General features: G+C 43.2%; 1 protein-coding gene across 1 annotated transcript; it reads left to right on the top strand.

Moving 5' to 3' along the window:
- The first annotated feature begins 1,865 nt into the window (after positions 1-1,865).
- LOC145401080 (disintegrin and metalloproteinase domain-containing protein 24-like) lies at positions 1,866-15,445 on the top strand. The gene is made up of 10 exons (XM_080273451.1): positions 1,866-1,881; positions 8,435-8,584; positions 9,661-9,833; positions 11,105-11,266; positions 11,569-11,830; positions 12,001-12,141; positions 12,677-12,852; positions 13,346-13,529; positions 13,717-13,903; positions 14,148-15,445. Exons 2-10 carry the CDS (start codon positions 8,438-8,440, stop codon positions 15,443-15,445), a joined length of 2,730 nt encoding a protein of 909 aa, XP_080129577.1. The 5' UTR covers positions 1,866-1,881; positions 8,435-8,437.
- The last annotated feature ends 1,278 nt before the right edge of the window (positions 15,446-16,723 follow it).

The raw sequence follows: 16,723 nt of genomic DNA, 5'->3' as shown, positions 1-16,723 counted from the left end.
TAATCACGAGGAAGTGCTGCTGAAAGGATGTAGAGCTGTAGCATTGTCTTCTGCCACTCAGCTGCGTGAAATACAATGCAAGTGGACGAAAATCTGGGCCAAGTTAGAGTAAAAGGAGTATAGTTTATTGTTATATGTTACTCGTTAGCAGTCTCTCGTATGAAATTTATGTTGAAGAGGGACGCCTGCACGTGGTGGCATCGACATACCTGGGCGACTCTCACTGCCTGGTTATACAAACGTTCCTTAACTTTCTTCACGTCCCCCAAAAGGAGGATGGTGGACTGGGGGAGAAGGGCGTCTTAGCCTGCAGTCCACTGGGTTCATGTTTCAGATAAGCTTAGGGCTACAACAACAACAACAACTCTACTACAACTATTACTGCTACTTCTTCTACTTCTACTACTACTACTTCTACTACTACTACTACTACTACTACTACTACTACTTTTACTACTACCACTACAACCACCACTACGATTACTACTGCTACTACTACTACCACTACGATTACTACTACTACTACTACTAATAGGTGAGCGTGGAGAAGATGCAAGAGACGCTCGCATACTGTATTGGACGATACTCCTCTCACCTTAACTTGACCCAGATTTTCGTCCTTTTGTAGATTATTTCACGTATATCAGTGGCAGAAAAGGTGCTGCGGCTCTACATTTTGCCCCGACACTTCTTCGTGACTAGTATCACTTTCTAGTATTAACCTCTTGATACAACTGAGCATTCAAGATGGAGAGAAGGCAATTTTAGGCCAAGTTAAAGTAAAAGGAGTATAATTAAGGCCTTGATATAGCTTTTCTTAACCCCATCACTGCTAACTTGGTGTCTTGGGTTTGATAAATCGTCTAGAAGCAGAATTATTGAAGTGAAAGATGACTTCCTTTCGTTGCAGCGATTAAAAACAGCTGAGGACGAGCACACACACACACACACACACACACACACACACACACACACACACACACACACACACACACACACACAGGAAAAAAGTATATCAGATTATTATAATTACTTGCACTACGAAATTATCAAAGGTGGATTAGAGGATTTTTAAAACTTTCCTTGTTTCTTTTCCATCCTCTCTGTCCGTCTGTCGGTCTGTCTAACTTTAAGACCCGCATTCTCGACGATTAAAGAAGCTTCCTAACACCTCCTCCTCAGCGAGTTATTTTTGGATATGGCTGGTTAACATTCCTTTGTACGTTATCTGTCTTGATATGCCAAACTAAAATAATGTAAATAGAAACTAAGTCTTTCTATTCATAGGAGGGACTTGATAGAGAGAGAGAGAGAGAGAGAGAGAGAGAGAGAGAGAGAGAGGATTATAAAGACCGTAAGATCAGTGTAGTCTGTGTATCTCTATAACTCTATATGACCCTCTTTCCGGAGATTTTTTTTTTTTTTTAATTAGAGTATTTCCTGTAACGAACCAAAGGAAGTAGTACAATATTTCCCTCTCTCTCTCTCTCTCTCTCTCTCTCTCTCTCTCTCTCTCTCTCTCTCTCCCCAGTATATTTTTAGTCTAATCATTGTCTGTCTCTGTGTCTGTAAGTCAGTCTGTCTGTCTCTGTTTGTCTATCTGTTTGTCTGTCTGTCTGTCTGTCTGCCTCTGTTTGCCTATCTGTCTGTCTCTGTTTGTCTGTCTGCTCTGTCTGTCTGTGTGTCTGTTTCTCTGTCTGTCTGTCTGTTTGTCTGCCCCTCTCTCTCTCTCTCTCTCTCTCTCTCTCTCTCTCTCTCTCTCTCTCGTCTGGTGTGGTATGAGGGCTGGTGAATCAGTGTGTGTCTGTGCTTGCCCCCGTCCTGTCTAGCTCCTTACAGTGTTCCGTAATTCTGTGTTCCGTGGCTGGGTGTTCCGTGGATGTGAGTGTTTCGCTGGTGTTCCCTTTCTATTGTGGTGCTCAGGGGGTGTGTACGTGAGCTTCTTGTATGTACGAATGTGTGTATTATTCGTGTGTATGTATGTATATTTTGTTTTGGGCATGAAAGTGCAGGGATGTGTGTGTGTGTGTGTGTGTGTGTGTGTGTGTGTGTGTGTGTGTGTGTGTGTGTGTGTGTGTGTGTGTGTGTGTGTGTGTGTGTGTGTATCTAAATCGTATGTGTGTATATGTAAGGATGTATGTGCTTCGCGTCTGTGTATTTTCTTGTGAGTACGTCTGACCTACATTATCTGGGTGTACTCTGTGTTCCGTACTCTGTTCCTTGGCTGGGTTTTCCGTTCGTACAAGTGTTCCGCTAGTGTTCCGTACTGTGTGTGTGTGTGTGTGTGTGTGTGTGTGTGTGTGTGTGTGTGTGTGTGTACGAGGGTGAATATGCTGTACTTCCTATGCTTATGTGTACTTTCAAACGAGTAAGAATGTTCCGTATCATCTAGTATATATATTGTGTTCCGTGCCTAAGCGTTCCGTAGCTGGGTGTTCCGCTGGTGTTCCGTAAGTGTTCCTCGCCTCTCAATTCCTTGGATGTCCTCTGTGTATTCAGTAGAGTGGATGTTCTGGGGAGCTGTGTGTGTGTTCTCTGTGCCTACTGTGTGTGCATTGTGTGTGTGTGTATTCTGTGTGCTTTGCGTGTGTGTGTGTGTGTGCGCACGTAGTGTGTGTGTGTGTGTGTGCACGTAGTGTGTGTGTGTGTGTGTGTGTGTGTGTGTGTGTGTGTGTGTGTGTGTGTGTGTGTGTGTGTGTGTGTGTGTGTGTGTGTGTGTGTGTGTACATATTTCGTGTGCATGTGTGTCTTGCGTCTGTTTTACAAGCTTTATACTTACTAGTCATATGAAATAATTTAAAACACTAGTCGTATTGAAAATTATCCACTTTACCCGCGTAGGTTTGAATCTCCAAAAGGCGACAGGAAAATCATCGCTTTCGCAGTGCCATTAGGGTCGCTGCCTGGCCATTACACCCTTCAGTACCGTGAACGATGATAGCCTTCCCTTAGCCTCAATATAGTAGTAGTTGTTGTAGCCCTGTGTTCATCTGAAATGTGAACCCGGTGGACTGCAGGCTTAAGTTCCCCTTTTGTAGCCCAGCATCCTCTTTTGGGGGGATCAGGAGGGAAATTGGATGCTTCTGTAACCGGGTAGTGGAGTTAGCTGGTCATATCGGTGCCACTTCGTGAAGGCGCCCCTCTCCAGCGATGTATAAACTTTGTATTTCACTCCGGCTTACGTCAGGTGTTCCCACTGTCCTCTCACTCTCATCTTAAATGTCAGGAAAAACTGCCTAGCCCTGGGCTCCTACGCTTCTCATGGGGCAATGTAGGATTGGATGATGGATGGAGGAATAATAATAATAATAATAATAATAATAATAATAATAATAATAATAACAACAACAACGATAAAATGAGTCACTGGTCTTAGAGGCTATAATCATTCTCTGGCTGATCACCGTAAAACAAACAAGCAAACCAAATCGTGAAGTCAACAGTAAGAATAAAGACGCTTTTGTACTGTAAAGGGGTAAGGTCCATGACGATTTCTGTCCTAAGTCTGTCGTCAGCAGGAGTTAAGGTTTTGATGGAGCTGCAGAGGGTTAAGAAGAGCCTAAGATAATTTATGCTGCGGGGCGTGAGTCACCTTGACCCACACAAGGCCGCTCTCTCAAAGATGGTCAGTACTCTCTTTCCCCCCTCCCCCTCCTTTTCTCTCTCTCTCTCTCTCTCTCTCTCTCTGCTAAAATTTAACTTTGGTCATACTGCTGTTCTCTTTTTTAGCAAATTCATTGCTAATTTACTTTTCTCATTAAATTTCAGATAATGTTTGCTCTAATTTTGCCATACGTCAGAGGGGACAGCACTGAGAGAGCACAGTTTCATTTTTTTATATAGATTTTTGGAATAGAATCATTGGCATTTCCTCTCTTTCAATGTGACAAATTTAGCACATATATTTCTATTAATTTTATGAATATTTTCGTTTTTGTTGACCCCTAATGACCCTTGTATGTCGTAAATCTATGTTCTCAGCTTTTTATAAATTTTCAGACAATTTTGGGAGTGGCATAATAAGTGGCATTTCCTCTCTTGTCCTCTAGCAAATTTAACATCTCGTTGTTATCAAGGTCATGAGTGTTCTGATTTTTCTCCCTATAATCTGCATCGTTAATATGCTTTGTTTTATTTCGTTTTTCTGTCCTTTTGCACTGTCGCTTTACTTAATTTTTTTTATCTTATTTTCAGCCGAGGGAGGAGCTATAGAAATCAATATATCTTCCGCCACTTGTAAGAAAATTTGGCAACTCCCGAGGAACCACCAAAAGTACGATGACTCCGCTACCCCCCACCCCCAGCATCATGCACACCCCCCCGCTGGCCCTCCTTACACTGGCCCTCTTGTTGTTGTTGTGGCCCCACCAGCAAGTGACGTCAGCCCTTAGACAGCCCTCAGACCCCATGACGTCACGGCCCTCCCCTGCCCTCACTGCCAACGGGACGAGAGCAAGAGAAGCCTTACATCAGAGTGTGGCGGGAGAGAGAGAAGACATCACGCTGGGTCTTGGGTCTGAGAGCGAGGTGAGTGACTTTAATCTGTTTTCACCCGAGGGAACTGGGCCACTTTAACCAGTTGAATATTAGGTCGTGGTTGCATGATATTCGATGAGTCTCAGCTATGAGGCAGGAATAAGTCTCCTTGGTTACCAGTGAAATTAACCCCTCAATCTGACCACACTTGGACATTAAGCTGAAAGGGGTTACGGATATTTGTCGCATGAAAATTAATCACCTACAGAAATTGTGTTCGTAAGATATCTTGACAAATTCTTACGATGAAAATGGTCTCCATAGGAATTCAGTATTATCAGGAACAGTTTTTTTCCTTCTGTGTTTTCCACGCTGAGTTTCACTATGGTTTGCTGCGTCGTGTTTTTTTAGTTATATTAGCAAAGATTGATGTATAAGTTAATATTCTCAAACACAAGCTAAAAAGAAATTATAACTAATACTCCTGAAGAAGTCGAGGCCGAGGGGAGAGGACGAGGACATGGGGGACGTGGATGAAGGACGAGGACGAGGGATGACGAGGCAACGAGTCCCAACTAATCACGGCGTCTCTACTAACCAGCGAGCCTCAGCTAAGCAAAGGGTCAGCCAAGGAGTTCTGCTCAATACGACTTCAGGTACTGTGCTATTTCTTGTGTGTGTGTGTGTGTGTGTGTGTGTGTGTGTGTGTGTGTGTGTGTGTGTGTGTGTTCAGGAAAAGAATCTGTCCCACTTCATACAGTTCATGCTAAAATCAGACAGGCTACTTTAATTCGACCGGCATGACAATTATTTTCCCTTTAATACGAGAGGCAATTCCCAAGTTAAAAAATAAAAATGAAAAGTAAAACTACGCAGAAGTAAAAAAAAAAAAAAAAAGAACGCAGAAATGAGGTTAATGACTTCAAGGGGGGCACAAATTTAAAAGCCCCATTGTTAGAGATGCAGAACAATGGACAAGACTTTTGCTACCGACTGTACAAAAAAAATAACACACACACACACACACACACACACACACACATGAAATTATCTTGACTCAGTGATCAGAGAGTGTTTTGTTTTCTTTTGCTCGAAGTGATGATAGAGTTTCAGATCATTATATTAAAGTCTCTCTCTCTCTCTCTCTCTCTCTCTCTCTCTCTCTCTCTCTCTCTAATGCTCTTCATCGTTATCTGAGGAAGCAAGGGATTAAGTTCGCAGTAAAGCCTTCAGTACTTTGGAGTGAAGTGGCTAACTGATTCTCTCTCTCTCTCTCTCTCTCTCTCTCTCTCTCTCTCTCTCTCTCTCCATCTGTCTGTCTGCCTGTCTGCCAGTGTCTACCTACTGAGGGAGAGAGGGAGAAGGGATAAACATAGAAGATAAGGAAAAGGGAAAAAAAAGCAAAAAGGAGAAGGGTGAGTATGAGAGAGAGAGAGAGAGAGAGAGAGAGAGAGAGAATGACTGCCACAACTATCACCGTCTCTGCTAGCACATAATGACAATCCCATCTTTCCTACAGTAGCTTCCTTGACCACTTCAGTACGACAACCTCTTTCTTAATTTATTCTCAAGCAAAGGGGTTAGTTAGGAGTAAGGAAGCTCCCTAACATCTTTTCCTTAGCGATTTATTGTTTAATACAGGCGGTTATTATCCCTTTATGCGTTATTTATGCAGAGTATGGAGATGTCTGAATGATCTGAATATGAATGAATAAGAGAGACATGTGGGATAAGTAAAATAAATCGCTTAGGAAGAGGTGTCAAGGAGCTTTCTTACCTGACGAGATGAGTAAAATATGATTAACGTTCTTGTACTGAAGGGGTGGTCTTAACTGGTATTGTGAGTAGCCTTTAACTGTCGTAGCAAATCTTCTCTAGTGACTTATTCAGCATACAACACCTCACTACAGTCTTGCAGGTTATCACTGAAAATTTTGTCTATGTTAACAAGACATAATTGGCATACACGAGAATGTGAGGGTGCAATATGCGAAATAAATCGAGAAGGAAGAGGTGCTAAGAATTATTCATGTCTCTGTGATTACTGCTTTTCAATCTCACACGATCAACCTTGGAACTGACTCTGGTTTGACTGGACACCGAATGCCGAAGACAAATACCAATCAGTCAGCACAATTATCTATCTATCCCTTCTTCCATCCATCTATCTGTCTATCCACCCACCCATCCATCATCCATCCATCCATCCATTTAACTATGTATCTATCCATTGCCTGACGCCGCATCATGTAAGGGGTGTCATACTTTTGACTGTGTCTTGCCTTTGTTTACTTGCAGTTCTGACCACAAGAGCTCCTACCCTCCGTTCAAGCGACAAACAGACAGACAAACAGACACCAAACAGGAAACAGGAAGAAGAAGAGAGCAAACAGAGAGCAAGACGAGCGTCTAGAGTAAGTAATTAGTTATTCGTTATCAGGTATAAGTCCTTAGGTGACATTGTTTATCAGTATTAGTTATTGCAGTTAGATATTTGTATCAATTGGCAGGAGAGTATCAGTAATTAGTGTTGGTTATTAGGGATCTGGTAACATTATTATTATTATTATATTTATATTTATTATTATTATTATTATTATTATTATTATTATTATTATGATCATTAGAAGATTTATGGTAAGCCGGTGGAGAAATTGTTTAAAGAGAAGGATGGGGAAGATGTAGAGGACAAAGAGGAAGAGGAAGACGAAGAGGAAGTAGAAAGAGAGGAAGGCGAAGAGGAGGAAGAAAGGAAAACCAAGAGGAAGAAGAAAAAGAAGAGCTAGAGGAGAAAAAGGAGGCTATGTTTAGAACTGGAGACTTTGATGGGAGAAGTTTAGCTTTTTGTACTCACTTGCTCAGGTTTCAGGAGCTAACTGTGTGTGTGTGTGTGTGTGTGTGTGTGTGTGTGTGTGTGTGTGTGTGTGTGTGTGTGTGTGTGTGTGTGTGTGTGTGTGTGTGTCCATCTAAAGTAGAGTAGCCACATACACTCTTACACACACCATTCATAATAAGAAAACATTTACACACACACACACACACACACACACACACACACACACACACACACACACACACACAGCAAACACCACACAACACGACAGTCTCAGTACGTTAACCTTTCCCACCACATCAGGGAACGATAACAGGAGACACCGTGACCGAAAGCTCTGTAAATAATACTAGAAATACCACTTAATATGGGTCCAGTTTTTATATACCCTCGTCCCCTTTCCATATACCTTCGTCCCCCTTTCCTCCCCTTCCCCTGTGCTTCTACGGACCCTAAGGAGTAGCTGAGTTTCGTGTTTCATTGTTTGTTTGTGAGAGTTCTTGTTTGTTTGTGAGTGCTATTGCTTGCTTGCTTGCTTGAGTGATACCTCTTGCTTTTTTTTCTCCTGTTTGGATGAAGGTGCTGTGTTTTTTCGTTTTTTTGTGTTTGGATTTGAGTGTGCCTGTCCATGATTTTTTTTTAGCGTGTTTGTGCGAGAGTATGTTTACGGCTGTGTGCTTCTTCAGTTCCTTATTGGTGTGTTTATTCCCATTCAGAATATGTTGGACGTGTGTGTGTTATTTTCTCTATTTGTGTGTGTGTGTGTGTGTGTGTGTGTGTGTGTGTGTGTGTGTGTGTGTGTGTGCAAATGAACGCGAGAGAGGGAAAGGCAAGGCTACTTATTATACCCCTACCATCTTTTCTATCCACTTATACAGACGGAACTTTGCCTACCTATCTATCTGTTTCTGTCTTACTGGCAATCTACCTGTCTATCTATCTATCTATCCATGTATCTATCTACCTACCTATCTATTTATCCAACTATCTATCAGTCTGTCTGTCTGTCTACATCTCAAGCCAGACAATATCATCCATCACTTCTTTTCATCCACCCATAACCATAAGTCTACCATAATCTCTATCTATCTTTTAATTTATCTATCTATCTATCTACTCCCACAGAATATGCTCTACGGACCTCTATGGAACGACAAAAACACCCTATTTATCGAGATGGTTGCTATAGCAGACACAAAGACATACAGACACTTCCGCTACGACCACTCCGCCATAGAAAGCCACATCAAGGAAGTCGTCTTTGTCGCTAATGCGGTGAGTGGATGGTACCTTGTTGAACCATTAGATCTAGGGGAACGAATTATCTGTGTGCTCTGTAGTAGCAGTAGTACAAGCAGTAGTAGTAATAGAAGTAGTTACAAATCCAGGCTCATCTGAACGTGAACCCAGTGGGCTGCGGGCTGAGGCTGCTGTCCTCCTGCAGTCCACATCCTCCTTCCAGGGGGACAGGAAAAAAGCTGAGGGGCGTTTGTTTAGCCGGGCAATGGAGCCGCCCGCTTAAATCAGTGCCACAGCAAGAAAGCGTCTCTCTCCATCACCCGTGTTGTATATTTATAGTTTACCTGTGTTCCAACCGAAGAAAATTTACACCTGGCGAAGTACAATGAAAACCCAGTCTCTACTAGTGCGTGTTTCAGATGCTTCCACTTTTCCGCCACGTATTTGTCAGATTTTGAGAAGACACTTATTTCTCACTCTGTACTTCTTTAATACGTATGCAGACACAAGCAAAAATATGCCGGCAGTCCATAGTTTTCATTCTTCCCCAAAAGATGAATAATTTTCTTTCTTCTCATTCTTTTTCGTGTGTGCCTCATATTTCTGTATATCACATTAAAATAATTCCAGTAACACCTTTCATTTGTACAACCGATAGAGAAGTGTAGATGGATTTTTGATTATTTTTCTTTTTTTTAATGTTTTTTAAGAGTTTGCATTTGGACCATTTCGTGTTGGATTTTGTTGTGAACTTGATATTTTATATTTTAGGGCCAATAAATTATCTATGTCTTTATGTCAGTCTATCTCTATGGGTATCTGTCTATCTATCTATCTGTCTGTCTGTCTGTCTGTCTGTCTGTCTGTATGTATGTTATGTCCGTCCATCTATCTAACCATCCATCTGCCTGCCTACCTACCTGTCGATCCACCCTTCCATCCATCCATCCATTTATCTTTCAAAATACCAATCTCTGCATCCATTTACCTTCCTACCTACTCTACCTACCTACCTACATATCCATCCATCTCCCCACCTACCTACCTACTTACCTATCCATCCATCCATCTATTTATCTATCTATCCACCCTCTATCCACCCCCCCCCACAGTACCTAAACAAGATCGGCGTGGTGTTGGTGCTCTCCGGCATACGGGTGTGGACTTCCGACGAAATCAGGATGGGTCCAGATCTCAGCGGTATCTTAAACCAGCTGAGCGAATACCGACCCAGATTCTTAAAGGAGGAGCCGGATCTTCCCAATGACAACTTGGTTATATTCACGTAAGTTTGTGCTTCCTCACCATCCACTCACTTGATGTAGTAAGAGATTCAGTTATACTCATTTGATTGTAGTGCAACATTAACTAGAGGAGCCGGATCTTCACGATGACAGTTTGGTAACGATCACGTAAGGTTGTGCTTCCTCTCCATCCTTTCACTTGATGGAGTAGTGCCTTAGTCTGTATTACTAGCTTTGATTACATTATGAAATACTGACCGAAATTTTTAAACCAGGAGCCACATCTTCCTAATGACAACTTGGTTATATTTACTTAAGACTGTGCATTTTTACCATCTACTCATTAGATGTAGGGCCACCTTATCCTGATGATGGAACTCGACTTATATTCATTAACTAAGAGCCGAATTTTCTCATTGACAGCTGTTTACATGGCATAATTCCTCTTTCCTCTCATCCATTCACTTCATGTAGTGATATATACAGTAAGTACTATACAGCAAAGCAACTAGCAAACACACACTTTCTTCCTACTGCTACGTCTCTTAACCTGCTTCCTTCAGGTGACTCTACACTGAGTGACAAGCCGAATAATTTAATGTAACCAAGGTAATCTGGGTGGTAACCATAATCAGATGGACGCCTGGTGATTCAGTGGGTCAAGCCGTCCCCCATAAGGATTTACATCAACCTAGTTTCTCTCTCTCTCTCCTTCCAACCATCTCACTCACACACTCCTCTAGTCTGCCATTCACTCTCTGTTCCCTCCACCTTGATTTCGGTCCCCTTCTCCTTCTTCTTCTAGCTGCTCTCCTAGTCACTCTTACCCTCATTTCTCTCTAATTTAAACTAACGACGTCTCTCTCTTTGTCCAACAGGAGAGAGGAGAATTTAAGAGGACTTGCAGCGGGAAAGGCGTTCACAAGAGGAATATGCAAGTAAGAGAGAGAGAGAGAGAGAGAGAGAGAGAGAGAGAGAGAGAGAATTTTCTGATCATTTAGTAGGTTTCACAGTAATAACCTCCACATACACTTCACACGACCAACCAGGATTCTGTCGTTGTGAGGGAGAACAACACAACAACTACACTACACATTCACAACAAATACCCAGCAAATACAAAAACGAGTACACGACAAGTACAAGACAAATACACAACGAATACACTTAAATTTTTTGCGTGGTCCACAGGGGAAACCAACATGACAAATGGAAGACACGCAGAGGGTACATATGATATACAAACACAGGATACACAAGTACACACCAGATACACAGCAAATACACTCCTCTTTCCTTGCATGGTTCACAGGGACAACCACGGTTCTGCCGTGGTGAGGGACAGGGACAACAAGGGCGTGCTGGGTCGAATTGTGGCACACGAGCTGGGCCACAACCTGGGCTTCAACCACGACAACGAGGAACCCAACTGCCTGTGCCATGGGGGAGAGTGTATCATGCACCCTCAGTCTGTGTGAGTTACTCCTCTGTACTTTAAGACGAGCTAACACGACCTTACCTTTCACAGCCTAGCACAACTTAACCTAACCTAACCAAACCAAACTTAACCTAACCTAACTTAACCGAACCTAACCTAACACAAATCAAGTTACAACTACCTTGGTAGGCAATATATCATGCACTTCAGTCTGTGTGAGTTGACCCATATTTTTAAACAGACTAATAGAATATAACCTATCATAACAGAATAACCTAACCTAACCTAAGCTAACTTAACTTAACTTAACCTAAGCTAACCTACCGATGCCCTTCCAGCCCAGAGCACATGCCTGAACACACCTGGAGCGAGTGCAGCCGCCACGCCCTCACCCGCGCCAGGAGAAGGGATCGCGTGGACTGCCTGAGGAACCTGCCGGAGAAGTTCATTGGGGGGTGCGGCGACGGGGTGGTGCAGGAGGCGCTGGGGGAGCAATGCGACTGTGGGCCCCCTGAGTTCTGCCATAACAAGTGCTGCGACCCCAACACCTGCCGTCTTGTCAATGCTACCTGTGCCACCGGATCTTGCTGTGATACTGAGGTGGGTGATGGGTGGGGAGACGGAGGGAGGATGTCTGTGGGGAAGGGGGTGTTATTGTGCGTGTGTGTGTGTGTGTGTGTGTGTGTGTGTGAGAGAGAGAGAGAACAATTATGTGATGATTTTTATTTCTCCTTGTAGATGGGCATAATTCCTTCCATGCATCCCCACAGACATGCACACCCAAGCCCCCAGGAGAAGTGTGCAGGGCCACGTTCAATGAGTGTGACCTGCCGGAGTATTGTTCAGGTCACTCCGAAGCCTGCCCTGTTGACACCTATAAGATTGATGGGGCGAACTGCAACGGAGGCGAGGTACGTGATAGTTTTTTATATATTTTTGTCTCTGGCCTTTGGTTCCTTCTTCCTGACATTAAAAAAAAGTTCAGTTAGCACCACTCGATTTCATTCAGCTGAAAGCGAATAACAAAAACGATAGATTATTGTTTTACGGACATCTCACCACACCTACCTACCTTCCTACCTACCTGCCTCGTTACCTTCCTACTCCCCTACTTGCCAATCTATCTGCCTACCTACCTTATTTCCTACCTACCCGCTAATCTATTTACCTTCCTACCTCCTCCTTACCTGTCTGTTTTCTTATCTAGATGATATCCTACCCATCTACAGTACATACCTATTACCTTCCTAACTCTCTGTTTACCTGTCTGCCTATCAGCCTAATTTCCTTCCTACCTACTTACCAATTTACTTTCTTACCCCACGCTTTCCAATCTATCTGCTTGCCTACCTACTTACCTTTTTACCCTCCTACCCCCTGCTAACCTATTTCCCTACCTACCTAATTACATATAAATCTATCTATCCACCCATGCATCTATCACAGGGTCGGTGCTACAAGGGGTCATGCTCAAGTCACGATCTCCGCTGCCAGTATGTATACGGCTCCAGCTCTGTCTCGGCCCATGACAGGTGCTACGACGAACTCAACCTCAGGGGAAATGGTGGCGGCAATTGCGGATGGACCAGGGGGACGAAGGACCTAAAAACGTGTGGTCCGGGGTGAGTAGGGGGATAATCTAAGCTATTCTACCTTAGTCCAACCTAGCTTAATTAAACCTAATCTTGACCAATCTAACCAAACCTAACCTAGTCTAAACTAACCTAACCTAACAAAACCTAGCCTAACCTAAACTAACCGTAGCTACCCTAAGTTAACTAAACCTAACCTAACAGTACATCCTAGCTTAACCTGAACTAACCTTTAACTTAAACTAACCAGACCTGACCTGCCTAACATTACCTAGCTAAATCAACCCAAATTTTAGCTAGAAATTAATGACATTAACTAGAAATTAATGACACTGACTGTTGCGATGGGCTGGGGAGAGTCTTCCTCTTGTTTTCTCCTATTCTTACACACGTTGGTCAGATCCTTCGTAGATGTAGCTGTATCCCCCAAAGACCACCTGATATAGGCAATGGGCCACCTGTTATTATGTACTACCTGTGTATTCCTGTGTCTGTTAACCCAATCGTCCTCCTCTTTCCACAGTTCCATACGCTGCGGAACCCTCCACTGCGTTCCCCAGTCCACACCGGAACATCGCTTCTCCAAACACTTCTACAACGAAACGGTGTCCTTGGATGGGAACCCCTGCACGTCAATTACGGCCTCAGAGTATTATCCTTCCTCATACTGGCTTGTGCCTGATGGGGCCTCCTGTGGTGATGGGAAGGTGTGTGTGTGTGTGTGTGTGTGTGTGTGTGTGTGTGAGAGAGAGAGAGAGAGAGAGAGAGAGAATATTCCAAGCATTCCAGAGTGTGGGGATGGAGGTAGTTGACTGCCAAAAAAAATAATGTTAATTCTTTCACAAAAATCGTTCCTCAGGGAGTGGGTGTGCTAAACCAACTCTGTCCTTACAGATGTGCATCAACCAGGAGTGCCGGAGTGTGGATGTGGCTATGGGTGACTGTGCCGGCGGGTGCTCTGGCCATGGCGTCTGCAACAGCCTGCACCACTGCCACTGCGACCCCGGATACGCACCCCCGGACTGCTCCACTAAGGGATTTGGGGGCTCCATCGATAGCAACATTACGATGGATTACTCAGGTGGGCGTTTTCTTTTTAATGTGTGTACACTTCTGCGTATCGACTTAATACTCTATTTCCCAAATCCTTGCATTCGTCCTACGTGAGACATACATTCATATGTTACCACTTTGGCATAAGTACCCAACTTTTCTCTGGAGTATGCACTGATAATTCTTTTATGCTTCTTTTGATCATAATAATGATGATATTCATAACAACGGTGGTAATGATGATAATAACTACATAATTTTCCCTCTTGCAGACTTCAGCCACTGGATTCGAGCAGCGTGGATTGTGCCTGTTCTGTTGGTGGGTGTGCTGTGTGTGGTGTGCTGCCTGTGGGGTTACTTGCACAAATGGTGGAAGCAAAAGGGTCACACTGCCACATCTGATGTCCTTCCCTGCTGCGCTGCCTGTCTCGACTCCTGCTGCTGTCCAGTCATGACCACCTCCACGAAATGGCTTATGGCTGTTGGGTCCAAGCGTGCCAGGAAGAAAAGGTCTGTGCGAAGCGTTGAGGCGGAGGAGGGCGCAAACGAGGCGATGATATGTAGCATAGACGTGGATGTCAAGGGAAGCCAAGAGACTAACTCCTGGGGTGTGGCCAATGAGAAGCTGGTGACTGAAGTGGTTACCATCACGCCCAAAAACTCGCCAGATCTCAGGAGGAAAGTTCAGCTGCCATCTAACTCGCCTGTCCTTCATCGCAAATCTGTTAATGACCTGGACCGCCCAAAGTACATGCAGTCCATCTCCGTCGACTCTGGTTGTGGATCTGACACGGATGATGGTGGCTCCAGCAAGCGGTCTTCACTGCACATGTCCATGTCTAGTTTGATCAGTGCTTTCATGAAATTCAATCCTAAATCTTCAAAGACACCTCCTGAAAATGAAAATCGTAAATCCAGAAACTTCGGGAGTCAAAAGTCAATGCCACTGAGTCGCTTTGTAGTGGACCCCTTGGCAGGATCTCGCAGCTCACGGCAGGGGACACCGCCACCAGATCACATAAGGCCAGCCTACAATAGGTCCTTTTCCTCTGATGCCCATTTGGGTAACAAGGGTCGGCCCGGAGGGGTGCCACCTCCGCCTCCTCCAGCCAACACTAAGCCACACAAGAGTGAAGAAAATCTGCTTAAAACTGCTGCTGTATCAAAGAATGTTTTCCTTCAGGAAGATAAGGAAAACTTTCACTCCTCTGAGAGTCTTGCAAAGAAACCTCCTCCAGTCATTCCTCCCAGCACTGCAAAACCCAAGGTGCCTCCATCACAGGCACCAAATCCACCAAAAATATCACCTCCAAGAAGCATTCCATTACATGGCAACAAAAGCAACAAGAAGGAAGCCCCCATGCCACCCAAAAAGAAACCTGCAGGCGGCCCAGGAACTACATCAGACGGGAGACACAATGAGAAGAGAGAAAATAGCTGGAAGGGAGCGACAAAAGACCCCTTAGGTACGGGTACCCAGAGGGGCATGAGAGGGTCAGGAACAGAGGACAACAGAGCGTCTCAAAGGAAAAATGTCATGGATATTGCCAAAAAATTTGAGGCCCTATAATGATGTTGAATATAAGAGGTCCATCTATCCATCCATTCATTCATCCATCATCCAGTCCTATACTATATTATCCCATAAGGAATGTAATGCTCCTAGAATAAGTTACACAGTCAAGACATTTAAGGCGAGACATGCCAGTTGCCTTCCCTTGAACAGTATTAAGCGAGCAATAAGCACCAATCACTCCTCAGGTTTCTGTTGCTTTTAGGTCACATATGGTTGGAGTGTCTTAATCCACTACACTTGTAGACCTCTGTATTCTCACTTGTGTTGGTGGTTCGTAAGATGTAAATATATAAATATGACGTTATCTTCATGCTAGAAGCTAGGTTTAAGCTATGTAAATATGAAGGTTATACTAGCCTTATGAATCTTAAGAACTGTTCTATACTACAGTGAGTTACATGGACGTTACTTGTAAGATTTATAAACAGGAAGTTTTTTTTTTTTTCTGAAAGTTACATATTGGCTTTGTAGGTATGAGGCACTGATCTGCTGTGAGCTTGATCTAAGCTTTGTAAATCTCGGGTACTTTCGTGATGCTGAAGTTTAGAAGTGAACTTTGTAAATGTGTGAGGCTGTTTTCATGCTGGAAAAAAGGTCTGTACACTGGTAAGATTTTTTTTTTTTTTTTAATGAAAGTTAGATGAAACCTTGTTAGATTTCAAACTTAATGGCTCTGAAAGTTTTGTAATGCCAAACCTAAGTTGCAAAATTGTAAAGCTGGGGCTTTCACGATGCAAAAAGTTAAAATTCTAATTTGAAGAATAAGGTGCTATTGAATGCTGAATGAAAGCTTTGTGACTTGAGGAACTATCTTGGTGCTGTATGTTTGATTAATGTTTTGTATCTATTGAATGTTGGCCGGAAGTTTTGTAACCCAAGGGATATCTTCATGCCATATGTTAGAAGTTTGTATCTAGTGAATGTTAGACGAAAGATTTGTAACCCGACAAACAATGTTGGTGTTCTGTGTTAGATGTAAGGTCTTTATATTTTAGCCTTTTAATGAAGCTTTCCTTAAGGCCGATTGTAAGATGTGAGATATTTTAACTTTGAGATATATTCATGAACTCTAAGACTGGATAGATGTTAAGTCTGAAAATACTGTGCAGGACTTTTTCAAAACCAAATGTTAATTGTAAGTTACTTAAGTTTGAGAGATTTTCATAGACTGTAAGGCAGATGTAAGCTTTAAGAAAGTAAGACTTTTAATACCAAATGCTAAATGTAAGATAATCAGTTTTCAGGGCCTTTACACTACTGCAAGTTATATGT

This window comes from Coenobita brevimanus, chromosome 54 (genome assembly GCF_032717465.1).
Source record: "Coenobita brevimanus isolate Jiangsu-jjx chromosome 54, ASM3271746v2, whole genome shotgun sequence".
NCBI lineage: Eukaryota > Metazoa > Arthropoda > Malacostraca > Decapoda > Coenobitidae > Coenobita > Coenobita brevimanus.
The sequence above is the reverse complement of the archived record's forward strand: the minus strand, read 5'-3'. Positions and strand labels throughout refer to the sequence as shown.